The sequence below is a fragment of the Ziziphus jujuba genome, chromosome 2 (genome assembly GCF_031755915.1).
Source record: "Ziziphus jujuba cultivar Dongzao chromosome 2, ASM3175591v1".
Lineage (NCBI taxonomy): Eukaryota > Viridiplantae > Streptophyta > Magnoliopsida > Rosales > Rhamnaceae > Ziziphus > Ziziphus jujuba.
Genome location: NC_083380.1, coordinates 17768899 through 17786632, shown reverse-complemented (window position 1 = coordinate 17786632; position 17734 = coordinate 17768899). Strand labels below are relative to the sequence as shown.

Here is a 17734-nt window from a genome sequence, read left to right as displayed (position 1 = left end):
ACTTTGTCTTGAGTGAGACCAAACTGACCATGACTGTTAATAATTGCTTGGTTAAAAGATACCATCCTTGTAAGTTGAAAAGGAAAAAGATTCGTTGTAGTAGAAGTGGACCACAACGCAAATCTTATCTCTTTCATGATATGTCAGATTGCAAACCAAGAATTGATTGTTGAATGTGACAATTTTTATAGTTTTCTACTGCCTGAAAACTTCAGGGACAAACTATTATAAGAAAAATCTTTTTCCAAATTGGTTTAGTCAATAAAATTGGTATTGCCCATTATTGGTTTGTACCCTTTTTTTTTTTTTTAAATTTTTTTTTAAATACATGATGAGTCCCAAAACCCTTTAAATATGATTGAAATGATTGATATGTTGGTTAATGGTTGGTTGAAATTTTCTTTTCAAACCAAATATCCAATGCTGTTTTGACATATCCAATGGGACATGGAATGACAATTCAAAAATAAATAAATAAAAACACTATCAAATCCCAAAAAAGCAGAATTATATTTTGATTTATAATTTTTTATAGCAGTTTCTTTTTTTTATTTTTAAAAATAGGAGTAATCTAGTGGCGAGGCAAATATTTCCTCAAAATATAAATCACAGTTGGAATGCCCATTTTTAATATATTAAAAAAATGTATGAATGAACGAATAAAAATAAAATTTAATGAATTTTGGGCAAAGATGAAGAAAGGGTACTTGGCAAAGGGTACTTGGCAAATTCTTTGGGTGTTGAAATATTCCTGAGTTTTTCTACTGCACATGCAAATTGGTTCTAAGAATTTAAACCTTTTCAAGACCGTCCCTTTTGGTAATGTTCACTTTCCAAAACCCCTTTTAAGAGAATTTTAAATTATTTTCTTTTCTTTGAGCTGGAGGATTGAATGCTTCTGTTTTTTTGGGTTTTTTTTTTTTTTTTTTTTTGGGTTTAAAACAATAAAATAAAATAAATTATTAAAAAAGAATTGAAGCAATTCATAGAAATAAAGCGCTAATTGATTGCTGGCGCGTAGTACAATTGCCATGTTTGTAGTTCAGGTTCACTGGATTGGTTTTTTATGTACCTCAATATGTTTCTTAATTCTTTATTCTCCTTAAATGATTGTTTTTTTTTTTAATATATAATTATTTTTTCAGATTTATTTCCTTAGAATTTCCTGCTCATTCAATTTGCTAAATCAACAATTTGATGAAACAATAAACTAAAGCATCAAATGAATAAAAAGAAAGAAAAAAAAATTATGTTTAGTCATTTGAGAATAAAAACAAATTAAATTTTATTCATGAGCTTGTGTTTTTATTATAAATATATACAAATACAAACATTTTTGGATACTAATTTGATATCTTAAGATCAAAGCACAAATTCAAGTGCTTTCAGAAAAGCTAATTATTGAACTAAAATTTATATATTGGCCATTTTTTTTTATTTTTTATTTTTCTTAATCTTCATTTTCCTTTGAAAATGTAAAAATACTTTTAAAACAAAATGCCAGAATTTGGAGTACTTTTTTTTTTTTTTTTTCCTTTCCCTTTCATTCCCTATATTGGAACTACAGAAAGGAGGCAAAATTTTCAACTAAAGCCAGAAATACCATATTTATTTCAAATTATTAAATATAAAATTAATAATTCACCATCAAACCCCCCTAAATTTGGAATCATGGTCAATGTTGGTAGCCTTGTATTGATTTTTTTTTTTAAATTTTTTTTATTATTATTATTTATTTATTTTTAAACCAAAGAGATGGCTAAACAGCTTGGGAATTATATGAGGCGCCTTTTAGCCAAAACTAGAAATGGAAAATTGGCCACGTCTTAGAGAGAGAAAGAGAGGGAGAATGAGAATCTTTTGCCAATTCACATGAGAAAGTGTATCCTTTTAGAAAGGTCACATTACCTTCCCATGGAAACCAACCTTTGTTTGAGGGTAAAAAAATCTTTCCATCAAGGTAAACAATTTTTTTATATACGTTGGTCGATCTTTTCGTCAAGATGTTTTTATGCAAAATTTATCAAAGTATTTTGATGGATTTTTCATTAAAATTTTATTTATAGTATCTTTTTAAAAATTAAAATTTAAAAACATATTTATTTTTATATTAGTTTAGTTAAATATTAAAATTTTAAAAAAATAAAATAAATCCTGTTAAAATTCGTATATATCTCAAATGTATTTTTAATTCTTGATCATTGAAAAAAAGTCAAAAACTAATAAATGAGGTTTTGATAGAAAATTTATCAAAATATCTCTATATATATATATATATATATATATATATATATAGAGAGAGAGAGAGAGAGAGAGAGAGAGAGAGAGAGATAGTTTCAAATAAAATTCTATTCATTTTTTATAATCATTGGATTATATTAAAAATTGAGATTTAAAAACAAATAAACATTATTGGAATCTGACCATTAATAAATATAATTTTAAATTTTAATATTTAATATAATTTAAAAACTAAAAAAAAGAAACTAATCTTAATTTTTATATTAAAGTTTTTGAGCTTTGGCTATATATATATATATATATTTGTTAAATGCATTTTACTATCTTTTTATTAGATAAATTTCATTTTAGATCTTTAAAAAGTTGTTTTTGCATTTGATATCCTCCAAGTTGTAAAAAGTTACCTAATGGTGATAAAACAATTAAATGCTTACACAATCCTGATAGTTCATGTATCTTTACCTTAAATTTGTTTTTTTCTATTTATTTTTTAATAAATAGGGAATGTTTAAATTATTTGAAATGAATTGATGATCATAAATTTCTTTTAAAAAAATGAATTAGGATTAAAAATGGATAGTTAGGGTGCCACTGGTATTTAATGATTTTATCATCAATAACTAATTTTTTTAAAATTTTTTTGGGTAGTTTTTTTTTTTTTTCTTCTGGAATTTTAAAGTGTCAAATGAGGTTATAGAAATTAAAAAAAAAAAATAGTCAAATGCAATACAAAACAAACCCAAAAAAAAAAAAATGAAATTTATCCAAACAAAACAGTAGTAAAGTATATGTAAAAACTTTCTCTTTTTTTTTTTTTTTTTTTTTTTTTTCTCCTCCTCTTCTACGGCATTGTTTGTTTGTCGTATATAGGATAAAGGTTTAGGAATTATTTGGTTGGCATAATCAAAAAAAAAAAAAAAAAAATGAAAAGAGAAACTACTAATTTGGAATTTAACACCTGGATTTAAATGGAACTTTAAAGTACTCTTGAATCATGGTGGTGAACAAAATAGGGTCGAAAACTATATGTAATGTCTAGAGTTTTGAAAGATTCTATGGGCCTTTTATTTATTTATTTATTTTTATTTTCCCTGTTTTTACACCGAGTCATCATTACAATTGTCTCACCATCCAAACAGTAAGTGAGAAATAAAATGCAGAGAGAGAAAGAAGAAAAAGTAAGTCAGAGAGAGAGAGAGAGAGAGAGAGAGAGTTTTGAGTTGTTTGTAAAGTTTTGTAAGCATGATATGAACATGACAAATAACCCATCCCTTCAATTCCAAAAGTGGTCCTCTCTAAATTGATAGTTTGACAACCTCACTCCTTATCCTACACACACCTTCTGTACCCTTCTCTCTCTTATCCTACGCACCCTTTTTTTTTTTTGAAAAATACAAACACAAAATGGAAATCCAACCCCATTCATTACCATATTTCTCCATTTCCACAAGCTCAAAATTTTGAAAATCCAATTTTTTCCTTTTTTTTCTTTTTTTCTTTTTTTTTTTTTTTTTTCCCCAATCCCCAACAAACACACCATGTCAAGTAGCACAGTTTGGAGCAAAGAAGAAGAAAAAGCCTTTGAAAACGCTATAGCCATGCATTGGATAGAAGATGAGAAGGAGTCCAAAGAACAGTGGGAAAAGATTGCTTCCATGGTTCCAAACAAGAACTTGGAAGAACTTAAACAACACTATCAAATGCTTGTTGATGATGTAAATGCAATTGAAGCTGGACATATACCCGTTCCAAACTACGTTGGAGACGAAACCTTTTCTTTAAACAAGGATTCTCATGGCTCTTCTGGCTCCGCAGCTTCAGAAAAGAGGTTGAATTGTGGCCATGGAAGTGGGTTTTCTGGTTTGGGTCAAGACCCATCTGGGCATGGAGGTAAAGGAGGATCAAGGTCAGACCAGGAGAGAAGGAAAGGTATTCCATGGACAGAAGAAGAGCACAGGTACTTCTATATCTATATCTATGGACTTTCCTTCTATATATATATATATATGTTTGTATCTATGTGGTCGTGAATCTTGAGAAGTGAGAAAAAATCTGCGTGCCTCTGGAAGATTTTGATAGATTTTGTGATATATAGAAATGAAGTGGATTATAGTTTGGTTGCTGGAGGAGAGAATATGAACATGGGTTTTGATTTGATTATCTGTTTGGAAAAAAGAAGCTCATTGTGTATTAGGATAGGTTTTTTGAAGCTGGTTTTTCATTTAAATTCTTTTGGTTTATTTTATTTATTTATTTATTATCATTTTTTTTTTTTTTAAGGTTGTTTCTACTTGGTCTTGAGAAGTTTGGCAAAGGGGATTGGAGAAGTATTTCAAGAAACTTTGTCATTTCCAGGACTCCTACACAAGTTGCAAGCCACGCTCAGAAATACTTCATTCGTTTGAACTCAATGAACAGAGATAGGAGAAGATCTAGTATCCATGACATTACCAGTGTGAACAATGCAGATGTCACACCTCACCAAGCACCAATCACCGGCCAACAGACGACCGCCAACCCATCAAGTGCAGGCGCCGCCATAGCACCTCCGGTGAAGCATAGAGGTCAGCCACATATGCCGGGCATAGGCATGTATGGAGCTCCACTAGGACATCCGGTTGCAGCTCCTCCAGGGCATATGGGATCCGCTTTAGGGACTCCGGTTATGCTGCCGCCGGGACACCATCCCCATCCTCATCCTCCCTATGTCGTCCCAGTTGCTTATCCAATGGCACCGCCAACAATGCATCAATAACAATTCCTCTCTTTAGCTCTTATCAAACTTGCAAAAATCTTCAACGGATGGTGAAAGGAGACAATTATTTTACAAGGAAGATTCACTGGAATGGATTTAAGAATTCTATTATGGTAAAGGTTAACCATGTTTATTAGTTTCTTCCATATTGTACATACACCAGCATAGAGATTTTTCTTTACTTGTACCCTCCCAAGTTTTTGCAAGTAGTTGTTATGAACTGCCAACGAATCGTTTATATTAAGCGATTCAAATTTTCTTGCAAGAAAAGCTGCTTAAAAATAACTAGTCAAATGCAAAGGCATTGTAGCTTTAAGCAGTTTGCTGTGTTGAGAAACCAATTTTTTTTTTTTTCAGTGGCATAGAAATAATTGCACTATTGTTTTGGAGTCAAAAGAAGCAATGAGTAAGTCCCACAAGTTTAATTGGCAATCAAGGTGTAGTTGATTATTTTGAGAAAACAGCTGCCTTAGTTTTCATTCATCCAATGATTGTTTATAGAGAGAGAGAGAGAGAGAGAGAGAGAGAGTCTCCTGTATATATATATATATATATATATATATTTTTTTTTTCCTGTTAAGAAAGGACTCGAATTAAAGCTGTAAATGCAAATATTTATAGCATCTAAGGTCAAGCAAAGCAAAGAGATTCCCTAATATCAAATGGTATAAAAAAATGCACAGAAAGTACTACAAAAATGGGATGCTTGAAGCTCCAGCCTCCAAAATCAATCGACTTTCCTCCGTTTAACATTGACATGCCCATTTAAGACATGATAAAGCAGACATTTCCGTCCCCATTTCCACCAGATGGGCGCCACAACCTGACGTCTTTTTCTTGTTTGTTTATTTTCTGCAGGCAATAATAAGTAATTAGTACAAAATTGATATCCAAGAAGTACGGAGAGAGTAACTTTGTTCAACATTAATCCAATTTAACCATCGCCCGTCTTCACAATATGACTCGGTTTCCTACCATGCATACAAAAATTGATATCCAATCATTCTGGAGAGAGAACTTTGTTCCAGATTATTCCAATTTAACCATTGGCCTTCATGATATGACTCAGTTCCTTGCGATAAGTATTCTCAATCTAAATATCCAATCATTTTATTTCCAGTTTCACATATTAATGCAGTCCGACTCTACAAATATGGACAATCAAAAATATAATCATGACACGTAATTGCAGTGGATATGGAGGACGCACAGAGAGAGAGAGATAGAGAGAGAGATGGATTCTCACTTTTGCTCCCCAAAGTGTACATTCCCCATTGTGACTGCAATTTCATAAAGTTGGATCCAAGTGTAGGCCAGAAGTTCATCTGAATCTTAAGGACCTCCAGAATGGTTAACAGGCCAGCTTTTGTGGGTAAAACATTCTCCGGTTCACATTCTGGACTTTCATCCAGCAGTACCTTGTCAAGAGGAAAGACAGGCAAACAGAATGAATTATTCGCATACAAGTTACAAGTATTTGATAACTTAAAAAACCCTAGAAATTATTGATCATGATTAAAATTGACCGATACAATACAGAAAAAAAATATTATATTAAGAAATTACAACATAAAAAGGAATACATGAACTGCCCTAGGGAAAACATTCCTGCCAATAACAAATACAAAACTAAAAATACGAGAATAATTACCTTAATAACTGCAGTAGCAGATGATGATATCGAACGGAGATTATAGCTGTGAACAGATACATTATCCAGTCTAACTCAGCTTAAGTAGAAAAACTAAAGTTGAGAATAATAAAAAAAAAAAAAAATAAATAAATAATATATATCAAAAGTGAGCCACAAACCCGCCCTCAAGAATAACAAGCAACTTTCCACCAGAAAAGTCACTCAACATGTGTGTCATTTGTGCATAGCCAGCAGGAGTCACCTACAGCAACGAAAATAATTACACACAAGAAACTGAGCAGATATTATATTCAATTGAAGAGAGAATTGACATAAATCATCCCACTACTCAAGAATGTGCTAGTAAATACTAAATCCCTTCTCTTTTTCCTTTTTAGTTGGTGTGACAGTGCAAATGGGGTGGGGTAGATAAAAAATATGTCAGTAGATCTCAAGCATTAAGTTAATTTCACTCAAAAAGATAAATAAATAAATAAACCAAAAAAAAAAAAAAAAAAAAGGACTATATCATGGCTGCTTAACTTCTTTTCATATGACTCCTAATTGCACAGTTTCTAATAAGACGCAGCATGCATAACCGAGAAACTCATGCACTATAGCTTTTCGAAATGAACTAACAAAGAGAACAAAAAAATATCAGCCAATGAAGTGAATACTTACATCACAGCAACCTAGAGGGTCACCTCTTGCAGCATCAAATCCAGCTGATATGATGGTGAAATCGGGAGCAAACTCAGAAGCTGTAAATGAGGTACAGAACCCAGATTATTAATTGCAAAGGACTGCACTATATTTAACACCTTAAATAATTTTGGAAACTTTCATTAATATATATCAAGAATAAAAAGTCCATGACAAACAGAAACATTTTGCAAAAGGAACTTTTTTACCCACAAGCATAAATAAATATAATAAAAGAGAAAAGAAAAGAGAAAAAAACCAACAAAATACAAAACAAAATCAAGGATTAAAAGTAGCAATTAATATACAAAAGATATAAAGCTTAATTAATAATCTACACATACTTTTGCTGAAATATTAAAATAGCAATTAACCAGTGGCAACAGTGAAGGCCAATAATCTGGACATTCTTTTGCTGAAATATTAAAATAAAAACCAAGGATTATTCTCAAACCTAGACTCACGCTTGTTCATGAACGATTTTTTTATTTGTTTTAAAGATGAAAATTCTTAAGAATTTATTGCTTTTAAAACCAGAAAATAGTTTGAGTACATGGCCAAACAAGATTTAAATCCTTGAAGCATATAATACCAGGAACAATATTCTATTTCACATCATATCATACAAAGTAAATAAAGCAAAAAGCAATATACCATACAGGAACTAATCATGCAAATTGGATAGTTTAGATAAGCAGAGAGCTGTCAACAGCATCAACCAATAGGTTCCAGCACTGCAATAATAATCATACACCCTTTATAATAAAGATAAATTTTTTAGTTAAATTGCTTATTTAGCAAACAAAGTTCTATCAATTACAAACAATCCAAGCCCAGCATCTATCATCTCAGACTCAGATCAAAATATTCACCAATATGCATTCTCTTTCACTACTTAGCAAGATTCATACCCAGGTTCTACCCCAGCAAATCCCCCAACCCTCACCACCTGAGGCAATGTCCAGGTGGTAAAATGGCAATAAGAATCCTCACCAATATGCCCCTCTTACAGAGTGACCACTTTAAACGTTCTCCAAAAAAATAAAAAAGTAAATTCTAAACACCTCTTGGTACTAAAAACAGATCATAGAAGATAATAACCTATTGGAAGAACAACATGCTGAAATGCAAAAATGTAATCGTTATCACCAACTCCGCCACGACTCCATGGAACATTCACACAGTATCCTTCTGCCCCCATTTTACCAACCTGGAAGAGTGAAAAATGAAATTATTTCATTAGCTATATTCCCAAATACACACTAAATGGTACAAGGAAGCATGGGTCAGCTTACAAGCAGGCCAACAGAAAAATTAAGAGATGCATGCAAATTACTAACAGTTGTTTAACATTACTTTCTTCAGGTATTGCAGGAAAAGACACATGTATATGAACATTTGCCTAGATACAAATAATTAAAAATAAAATCATTCTTCTATCAATCTAAACCGTTCGTAATAAGAAGTTTTTTTTCCACTTTCTATCCATCTAATTTACTACACATCAGAATCTCACCTATACAATCTTAAAGTGGGATGGTCTTCTTTGATCTTATCCACAATTAATGTAAGACATGTTAGCTGACACAGGTAGAGATCAAGTTGAAAAAGCAGAGAAATAAAATTTATATTAAGCTTTATAAAGTGTGTCAAAGCTTGGAAACTAAACAAGAAAGTTGATATCTATATTTGATTGCTTGTGGGTTTAAAACCTTAGACGGATGGGAATTATAGCATGGAAGATGATTTGGATGTTGATGCATATTGCACGAAACAACAAGAAAATAACTTTGAAAAGCCATCCACACAGTGCCTCAAAGGCTTGATATCAACCAAAGCACCTTTAGTTTTAATTTTTAGGCTAGAACTTTCGAGTAATGTACAAACAAGAAGAGCTGTCTATATTGACCCAAACAATGGGGGAAGAAACTGAAAAAAGAAAAAGAAACAGTGATGATGAATCAAATACCTCATAAGCAGCCCCAGTACCAGGATAGAACTTTCCTCCCTCATGTCTGTGTAGGGATATATACAAGACCTAGAAAATGGCTTCATTCATCAGCACTAAATCCTTTATGTAGATAGGCATGTAATGCAGTGGAAGGGAAGGGTTGGATATCCTAAGAAGCTTGCTTTATGCAATTAGCCAAAGAGTCTAGACAACTATCCAGATTCTTTAGAAAAATGGCCATCTATAGCTCATATCAAAGTTTCTGTAGCCCTAACATAGAGCACAAGATTTAGCTTATTCTTCATCCCATATATAAAGTTCACACACCAAACACCAACCACCTCCTCCAAAAATAACTCCACTAGAAATAACTACTGGGTCCACTGCTGTGTACAAGTGAGGTTAAAATTCAAGTACTAAGATCCTACCGATTTGTTCTGCTCAAATATTTCCTGTGTGCCATTCCCATGATGAACATCCTGCAGTCATCATTGACCAAACAGTCATTAGGAAAAAAGCAAAAAAAAAAAAAAGCCATACAGATGACTGTAGCCAAGGAATCACTTTATTAAATGATTAGATGAAAAATATAAAATTGACTTTAAAGAAAGCAATGACCTCACCCAATCAACGATTAGCACCTTCTTGGCTCCTGCAGCCTGAGCTGCTAACGCAGCAACTGCTGCATTATTGTGCAAGCAAAACCCCATGGCCTGCTTTACACCAGCATGATGTCCAGGAGGTCGAACCTGATACATCCAGTAAAAGAGAATAGATTAGAGAATCTATGACTTTCCCCAAAAACATTTAACCTTGATTCTAAAAAAGGTCACGTGGGGTTAAATTATTCATACCAGAGCAAAACCATTTTTGGTGTGCCCAGAAACAATGGCTGAAGCAAGATCAGCACATAAACCAGCCGCAAGCCTTGCAGAACATGCTGAATGCTCATTGGCATACGTATCAGGAGTGAAATAACTGCAGGGGAAAAAAATTGAAAAGCCAGTCTTCATCTTAACAGTCATTAATAATACAATTAACTATCGAACTAAATAGGTTAACTCAATAATGATTGGAAAGAGAATTGTTTGTGGCAGGCATTAGATTCCCTCATCCATAGGAAGTTTGAAATCTAAGCTTACCTTTGCCTTTACTATTCCTGAGGTTCATGCTGCTTCTTACAACAGGCATACATTCAATATTTACAATTACTGGCCATTGCCCACATACAAAGAACATCAGCTTGTGCTTTAAAAGAATCAAATATGATATATCTTATCTTTTAGTTTTATTTAAACGGATTATCCAATGTTTTATGACATTTTAACATAACTTAAATTCATAAACACATTTAAAATAATTATTAATGGATAATGCTGCCAGAGTTTTTTACTATTAAGTATCTAGCGATCCATATAAAATCCTGAGCAATAATCATCCAGCTAATATGGTTGTAAGCTGAAAAGACAATCTTGTCCCCCTAACACTTCTTTAGAGCTAAAAACGATTTTAACTAATTCCTACGATTAAGTGTTAAGTGTAACAAACAGAATGGTAAAAAGACTTTTATCCTCCAAATGCACTTTCCCCACTCTATTTGTTCATGTTATTTTAAGCAATATCAGAAACAAATTAGTAATTCAATCCATAAAAATAGCTTGAAAGCAAGAAAAAATATTAATATCGCCAACATTCCAAATGGCATGTAAACCAGGTCAAGTGAAACTTGCTTCCTACTAAAAAGCATAAACAAGCACCTAAACTAACCCAAACACAAGCTCAGATATAAGTGAATACACACATACGCACATGCGTAAATGATTGCACTGGATAAAGAATGAGGGACAGAGGGATGAAAGTCACCAAATGACAATTAACATACCTAGAAAGAAGGTGGCTGGTAAGTTCAACAGCTTCAACATGCTCTGAAGAATGTACCTTAAATTCCAAATGCATAGCCAATAATTAGGAGAGTTACAGTTGCTCTACAAGCTAAGTATAAATGGAGAAATAAACAAGGTAGCACATATAGGTCAGCCATAAAGTGACCTCACCGAATAATTTGGAGAGTTACAGATGCTTTACAAGCTAAGTATAAATGGAGAAATAAACAAGGAAGCACATGTAGGTCACCGAAATAGTGAGCTCACCATTTGAAGCTCTTCTTTTGTAATTTCCCTAGCTGTAATTGGAAAGCACTTTCCAGGAAATATACCTGTTAAGGTTAAAATATTGTCATTTGGTTATCAGTTTGATTATAGAGGAGACTTAAAGCCAGTGTGAATAAATTACTGTGGAATAAATTAGTAGATATTACAAAATGTGAAGTGTCTATCTGTAAGATAACAGATTTGATTACCAGCTGTAGCAAGGCTAGCAGCAATAGCTCGAAGGCGATCTGGTCTTTCTGGGTGTGGATGCGACTTCATTTCAACCTATTCTAGCAAAACAATCAGCAAAAAAAGAAAATAGATAAATGGAAAAAGGTGAGAGTACGTAATACATTGAACTACAGCAATTACCAGTTTACAAATAAGATAAAAAAAAAGATATGGATAGTAGATGCTGAATTTTTCAAAGTTACCATTAAATTCTATGGTAACAGATAAACGACTTAGAACGATGCTATAATAAGATGCTTCTACTTTCCTTTTCAACAACTTACATTCTTTCTCTTTTTTTTTTTTTTTTTTTTTTTTTTTTTAATATCATTTTTTACTAAAGGCAACTCACCATATCCCAGAATCAAATGGCATTAGCCGTATGCTACTAACTGACTTTTCCTTTCCATTTCTAACAGATTCTCTTTATTATTAATCTTTTTAACTAATTTATATCAAATCAAGAGATGAATAATTCAGATCTCGAAAAAGGGAATGACCTTATCATATCAGTTTTCCAAGTAAAGTGAAAAAAATCTTCCAACTTCAAAGATAACAAGCTCTTTGAAACTTCACAACTATTATAATTTTATAAATTTGAAGCAGATATTTGAATAATAAATTCAAACAAAGCATCTAATTATATGCCTCAGGGTTTTCATTTTTTTCAAATTAAACAATAAGACAGATCCTAGCCAGAGGTTGTGAACACTCCTACAGGGGGCTCACAGTCAAGTGTCATATTTCAATCTCTCACACTCCCTCTCCAAATTTAGCTTTTATATGTAGTTTATATTGTTAACCTATAAAAATATCTAATGCATTGCATTGCCGTCTGCAAAACTGAATAGTATTGATTTTTGATAAGACCATCAAGCAGTAACCATTTTAACAAGAATATTAAGCTGCAGATCCATTTGGGTAACAAATTTAAGCATTAAAAAAAAGCCAATACACAAATCTATAGTTATTTACAAGGTCATACCCTACACTTCTTCATAATTCTCAGGTCCATACTCGAGCTGCCCGTATCTAATGAGATGGAAATACAGAAACAAAGAACAGCTAATTCTCAACAAAAATTTTCAATCCTCATCAACTTTAAGCTAGATTTACATAAAACTTGTAATAGAAATGTAGGCAAAACAGCCTGAGAAGAAAACCAGTTGCCCATCAGATAGTGCAGGTTTAATAACAATCTTAGTCAACCACACATCTTCCTTGTCTACCATGATTTTTCTTTAAAATTTTTAATGAAAAAACCTAAAAGATTTACTTTCGATTTGACTAAGCTTTTGTCCTAAAATATAAGGGCTCAACTACATAAGCCATCCTACAAGGGACCGAGACTAGTTGGTTCCACCTCAACATAATTACTCTTGGCCATTTATTTCTATATAAACTGTCCTTTCTGATACTTAATTACTTCTTGATTACTCCTAACCATCATCAGTTTTAATAATAATTTATGTCTTTTTAAGTTTTTCTCATCCATTGCACAACTAATTTTCTATGGGAGGATCATTAGGTTTTCTATGAATACAACTAAACCATCTCAAACAACTTCCACTCATCTTCTTTTCAATCACTCACTCCCATCTTAAAGTGAATAAAACACCAAAAAAAAATATATATATATATATATATACATATATATATATATAAATAAATAAATCATTGCTTTCTATGATGCAAAAAGGTGTGATCAATGATACAAATTTTCCTAACATGGAATACAGCACTATGTGATGTAGGACAGGTGGGGAAGGAAAGAAAACTGAAAATTGATAGATAGGGCTCTAGTATAACACTAGAAAAATTTTAGGAATCACTCCTAAAATCCTTAGTCATCAAACCTAAGTTTGTTTCGCCTCACACAAAACCAAAGAAATAACTCTCAGAAAATAACTTGCATTATTAATCAACTTCACTAAAAGAGTTACAAAGACCCCTATTTGTAATAAAACCACCTAACAGTATTAGGAAACTAAAATAATACCTAAAAACATTAGGAAACTAAAATAATAAGAAACCTAATTAAATAAGGAAACTAATTAATAAAAATTCCTAACAACATAAGAAAACTAAAATAATAAAATAATTCTAATTAAATAAAGGAAACTAAGCTAGACTAAGGCTATTAGATCCATGAAAGGCATATATGCCCATCTTCATCCTAGATCATCCCAAATCAATGTGTGGGCTCTAGAATTTGATTTTCCTCTCCTTTGATAAATTTTCAAAGGTTGTTTCCAGTTTGCAACAATTTCTTGCTTCCATCTTGCATCACTATGCAAAATAGATTACATATCTAATAAGACAATGCACACAAAAATAACATGGCACGTGAAAGAAAAAACATGGGAGATATGCTAAACCTTTCGTTGCACACATAAAGATATCCCATGCGCAGTCATACATTTGCCAATATTAGATATAAAAAAGTGGGAAGAAGAAATAATAACGCCATAAAACTAAGGCAAGTAAAAAGATTAAAATCAACCCAAAAAAAAAAAACATATGAAACTTATTAACATAGTGTTTGAAGGAGATATCTAGAACAGCAAACACCATACTTCAGAGTGTAGCAGCATTCTCTCATCAAAACCTATTGCAGTTGTGTTGTTTGGAGCTGATTTTTGTATCTGGATGTCTACATGACAGGAACAAACAGACCATTGTTAATGTAATCATTTGACACGTCTAACTACTATATCCACTTATTGTAAAGTAACAACCAGGAACTTTACCATGTTTTAATGAAATAAGAAGAATGAAGTATAACATTGAGAAATGTGAGCATAGGAAAGAATGAGTACACAAGATCACGCTATCTAGACAATTTATATTCATAGATAAAAGCATCAGCTAAACTTGCAACTAATAATAAAAATATCTACATGCAGTATACATATAATTAATGCCAACAGAATACTGTAGGATCCACTAGAATGGTAAAGGCCAGAACAAACTCTAAATCTATAAACATAATGCCAATAGAGGGACAAGTTAAAAATAAAACCATTTTGTAACACACACACACACACACACACACACAGAGACAGAGAATTGATACCATAATTCCTAGATTTATACAGAGACATGAGTTTCATTGTCTCTGCCATTCAAGGTACGGTGACAGGGTCAAAATAGAAATCATACTATAATCCCTTAATTTAGAGATACATGAGTTTTATCATCTCTGGTGATCAACATATGATGCCACAGTCAGTTGGGGAGTTAGGAAGCTGCTTGGATGGAAATTTTCACATCTACTATCGAAGTTGGAACCTTAAGAATTGATATGCATTTAACACGATTAAGCAAGGTTGGATTTGCATAGAGATGCAGTACTTGCCCCTTTTCATTTTCCAATACTAAAATACAAAACTGAAAGGGCTGGATACTATAGCTTTGACACTTAACCCTCTTTACGAGAATAAAAACAATCAACAATCACTTGCTTATTTCAAAAAGTAACTGATATTAAAAAAGGAAAAAACACATAATCACAACTCAAGATATAACGGCTTTGTTTCATAACCTATACACAGATCCTTCCATTAAATTGTTTATTACTATTTTTTTTTAAGTATTATATCAGGTTTCTTTCCAAACACAGAATTGGAGACCAGATAACTTAACATAAAAGTGAATCTTCACACATAAAATAAAAAAAATAAAAAAAATGTCATAGCTCCTCTCTTTACACTTTACACATTCTTTGCACTAATATTCTTTGTTCTACAAAGAAAATAAATAAAACTAGCAGCCAATCATAAATACCTACCCTTATTTGATTCTTTAATTTCTGACTCAACACCAGGTAGGTTTGCATCTTGCAGAAAGGGAGATGCAAAACACCCATGCTTCAGTATCCCAGATTCTTTATGTTCACCACATATCTACATGGAAAAAATGACACCACATCATCCTTCGACAAGCATGTCTCCTTTACAAAAACAATAGATAGTATCATGTGCAGGTTAACATCTTACTACTTCAATATAAATAAAGAACCAAAGGTTGAAATACGATTATGCAAGATATCTGAAAACAGAAAAAAAAAAAGAAAAACAAGAATAAATCATAAACATACATCACAGTAAGCAACATCAAAGTTGACCATCGTACAGTTGGTGCAGAACCACTTCACAATTTCAACATGCTTTTGCAAGGGCTCCCAGTCACTGTCATCATCATCATCATCAAATAGGTTCTGATTGTTATACATATCTTGTAGTGTCATTTCCTTATGCTGCCTTGCCTTCCTCTGAAGAGAAACAAAAAAAGAATTTCTAAATGCAGTCACAAGTGAAAGAAGTAAGCACTATTACCAAAAACTGTATTACTAGAATTTGATTCAAATATACATGTTGTATACTTACACATACACCATCAACTTGTGAGTTTGCACTTTGATTTTCTGAAGAACTGTTGGATATTCCTGATACAATTATCTCCCCATAGTTTTCATTGTAACAAGGTCTAGCATTACTTCCATCAAAGTTTCCACATCTTCCAATGGAACCTTGATACTGCACCTGATCATTTTGTCTGTGAAGACTTATCTCAGTCTCACGATCACCATTGGGTAAACAACTCATTTTAAGTTTTTCTTTTTTTTTTGGGAACAATTTCGTGTTCAGTGTTCACATGAAGGTTTTCAGCCACAATCATTCCCTTACAAAGATCCCAATCATCTGCCGAGAGTGCCAAAAGACATGATCAATACAGTGAATAGGATATATAAGCAAACAAAATGCACCTAAACGGAAAACCAGAAAGAAAATAAGGACCTGCTTGGGAATGATTCCTAACAATCACCTTTGGGAAGTGATTTATCAAGAGTCATCTAATTAGTGCTTACTTCTAGAATCACCAAATTTGTGATTTTCCAAGAACCAAATCACCGAAAAGTGATTTCACATTTTTTTGCCAAACACCACAGGAAGTGCTTTTATCTCTTTGAAAATGATTTTAACCATTGTAATATCACTTCCAAAGGCACTTAATAATGACTTAAATTTTAACCAACACAAAATTAATAAAAACAAATGAAACCCAGAAAAGGGAGCAAACTTTGAGGCCATAGGACAAATATTTTAATCACAATGTTTGTCACCACCTTCACAACCATCAATAGATATCATACCATAAGGAGGAGGAAAAAAAAAAAAAAAAGAAGGAAGAGAGAATAAGAAAAAGAAAAAGTAATATGTAGATTGCACAAACAGGTAAAATGCAGTAAGAAACTTCATGAACTACATCTATTTCAGCTACCATAGAACCAGCTTTAAAATTTGCAAATTGATTAATAGAAGAAAATAGATAAAGAATTGACAGTAAAGCCGCAACCCAATTAATAAATTGAAAACAATAGCAATACAAATCCTAAGTTTCAACATAAAAACCCATTCCACATTATGCTTTTACTGGTGTCAAATTTATTTTCAAAAAAAAGGAACAAGAAAAACAACAACAACAACTTGGTTTCCACAAAGATTCTCTTTGTTTCTCCTTTTTTTTTTTCTTTTTTTTTTTTTGGGGTACAAATCATTACTTGAAGAAATCGATGCATCTGCAATTAATAAAAAATCGAAACATGAAGTTACATTTTTCGCGGAAAATCTTTTACAAAAAATTTTTAAAAAAAAAATTTGAGCGTAAAGTAAAAGAGAGCGAGCAGCGAATATTCAATGATAAACATCGAACACTAGCAAAATGTACGGTTAGGCAGAGTGTAGAGCGACGCACGATAAAACCCTAACTTGTACGGAACAAAATACGATACATACATCAACATCAGAGCATAAATACATAGGCGAGTATGACAAAATACAGATCGATGAAAGAGAAGAAGAAGATGTGAAAATGTTACCTGAGAATATTCTGGGAATCCCCGCTACTGATCCAAACACACACACACACACACAGAGACAGAGCAAGAGCAAGATTTTCGAGATGAAAGAAAAGGGGTTTCGAGCTAGGAACCGCCGTTTCGAAAAAAGAATTTGAAACCTTTTTTTTTTTTTTTTTCCTTTTTCTATTTTATTTATTTATTTTGCAAT

At 32.2% G+C, this 17734-nt stretch overlaps 2 protein-coding genes across 2 annotated transcripts; one reads left to right on the top strand and one right to left on the bottom strand.

The window, feature by feature from the left end:
• Window positions 1-3667: 3667 nt before the first annotated feature.
• Window positions 3668-5188, top strand: LOC107418859 (transcription factor MYBS1). Its single transcript, XM_016027544.4, has 2 exons — window positions 3668-4198; window positions 4522-5188. Exons 1-2 carry the CDS (start codon window positions 3780-3782, stop codon window positions 4994-4996), a joined length of 894 nt encoding a protein of 297 aa, XP_015883030.3. The 5' UTR covers window positions 3668-3779; the 3' UTR covers window positions 4997-5188.
• Window positions 5189-5534: 346 nt separating this feature from the next.
• Window positions 5535-17703, bottom strand: LOC107418851 (histone deacetylase 15). The gene is made up of 18 exons (XM_048473376.2): window positions 17545-17703; window positions 16052-16366; window positions 15763-15936; window positions 15454-15568; window positions 14240-14316; window positions 11642-11717; window positions 11433-11497; window positions 11165-11220; window positions 10137-10260; window positions 9906-10031; window positions 9711-9761; window positions 9301-9369; window positions 8433-8541; window positions 7311-7390; window positions 6809-6891; window positions 6648-6693; window positions 6243-6414; window positions 5535-5848 (listed from the first exon to the last, which is right to left on the bottom strand). Exons 2-18 carry the CDS (start codon window positions 16268-16270, stop codon window positions 5724-5726), a joined length of 1767 nt encoding a protein of 588 aa, XP_048329333.2. The 5' UTR covers window positions 16271-16366; window positions 17545-17703; the 3' UTR covers window positions 5535-5723.
• Between the last annotated feature and the right edge of the window lie 31 nt (window positions 17704-17734).

Bases quoted from the DNA above. Each gene is read 5' to 3' on its own strand.
- LOC107418859 (XM_016027544.4), top strand. From the start codon at position 3,780: ATGTCAAGTAGCACAGTTTGGAGCAAAGAAGAAGAAAAAGCCTTTGAA. The intron at 4,199-4,521 runs GTACTTCTATAT...TTTTTTTTTAAG, and splicing joins TGGACAGAAGAAGAGCACAG to GTTGTTTCTACTTGGTCTTG.
- LOC107418851 (XM_048473376.2), bottom strand. From the start codon at position 16,270: ATGAGTTGTTTACCCAATGGTGATCGTGAGACTGAGATAAGTCTTCAC. The intron at 15,569-15,762 runs GTATGTTTATGA...TTTTCCATGTAG, and splicing joins TTGATGTTGCTTACTGTGAT to ATATGTGGTGAACATAAAGA. The intron at 11,498-11,641 runs GTAATCAAATCT...TAACCTTAACAG, and splicing joins TGCTAGCCTTGCTACAGCTG to GTATATTTCCTGGAAAGTGC.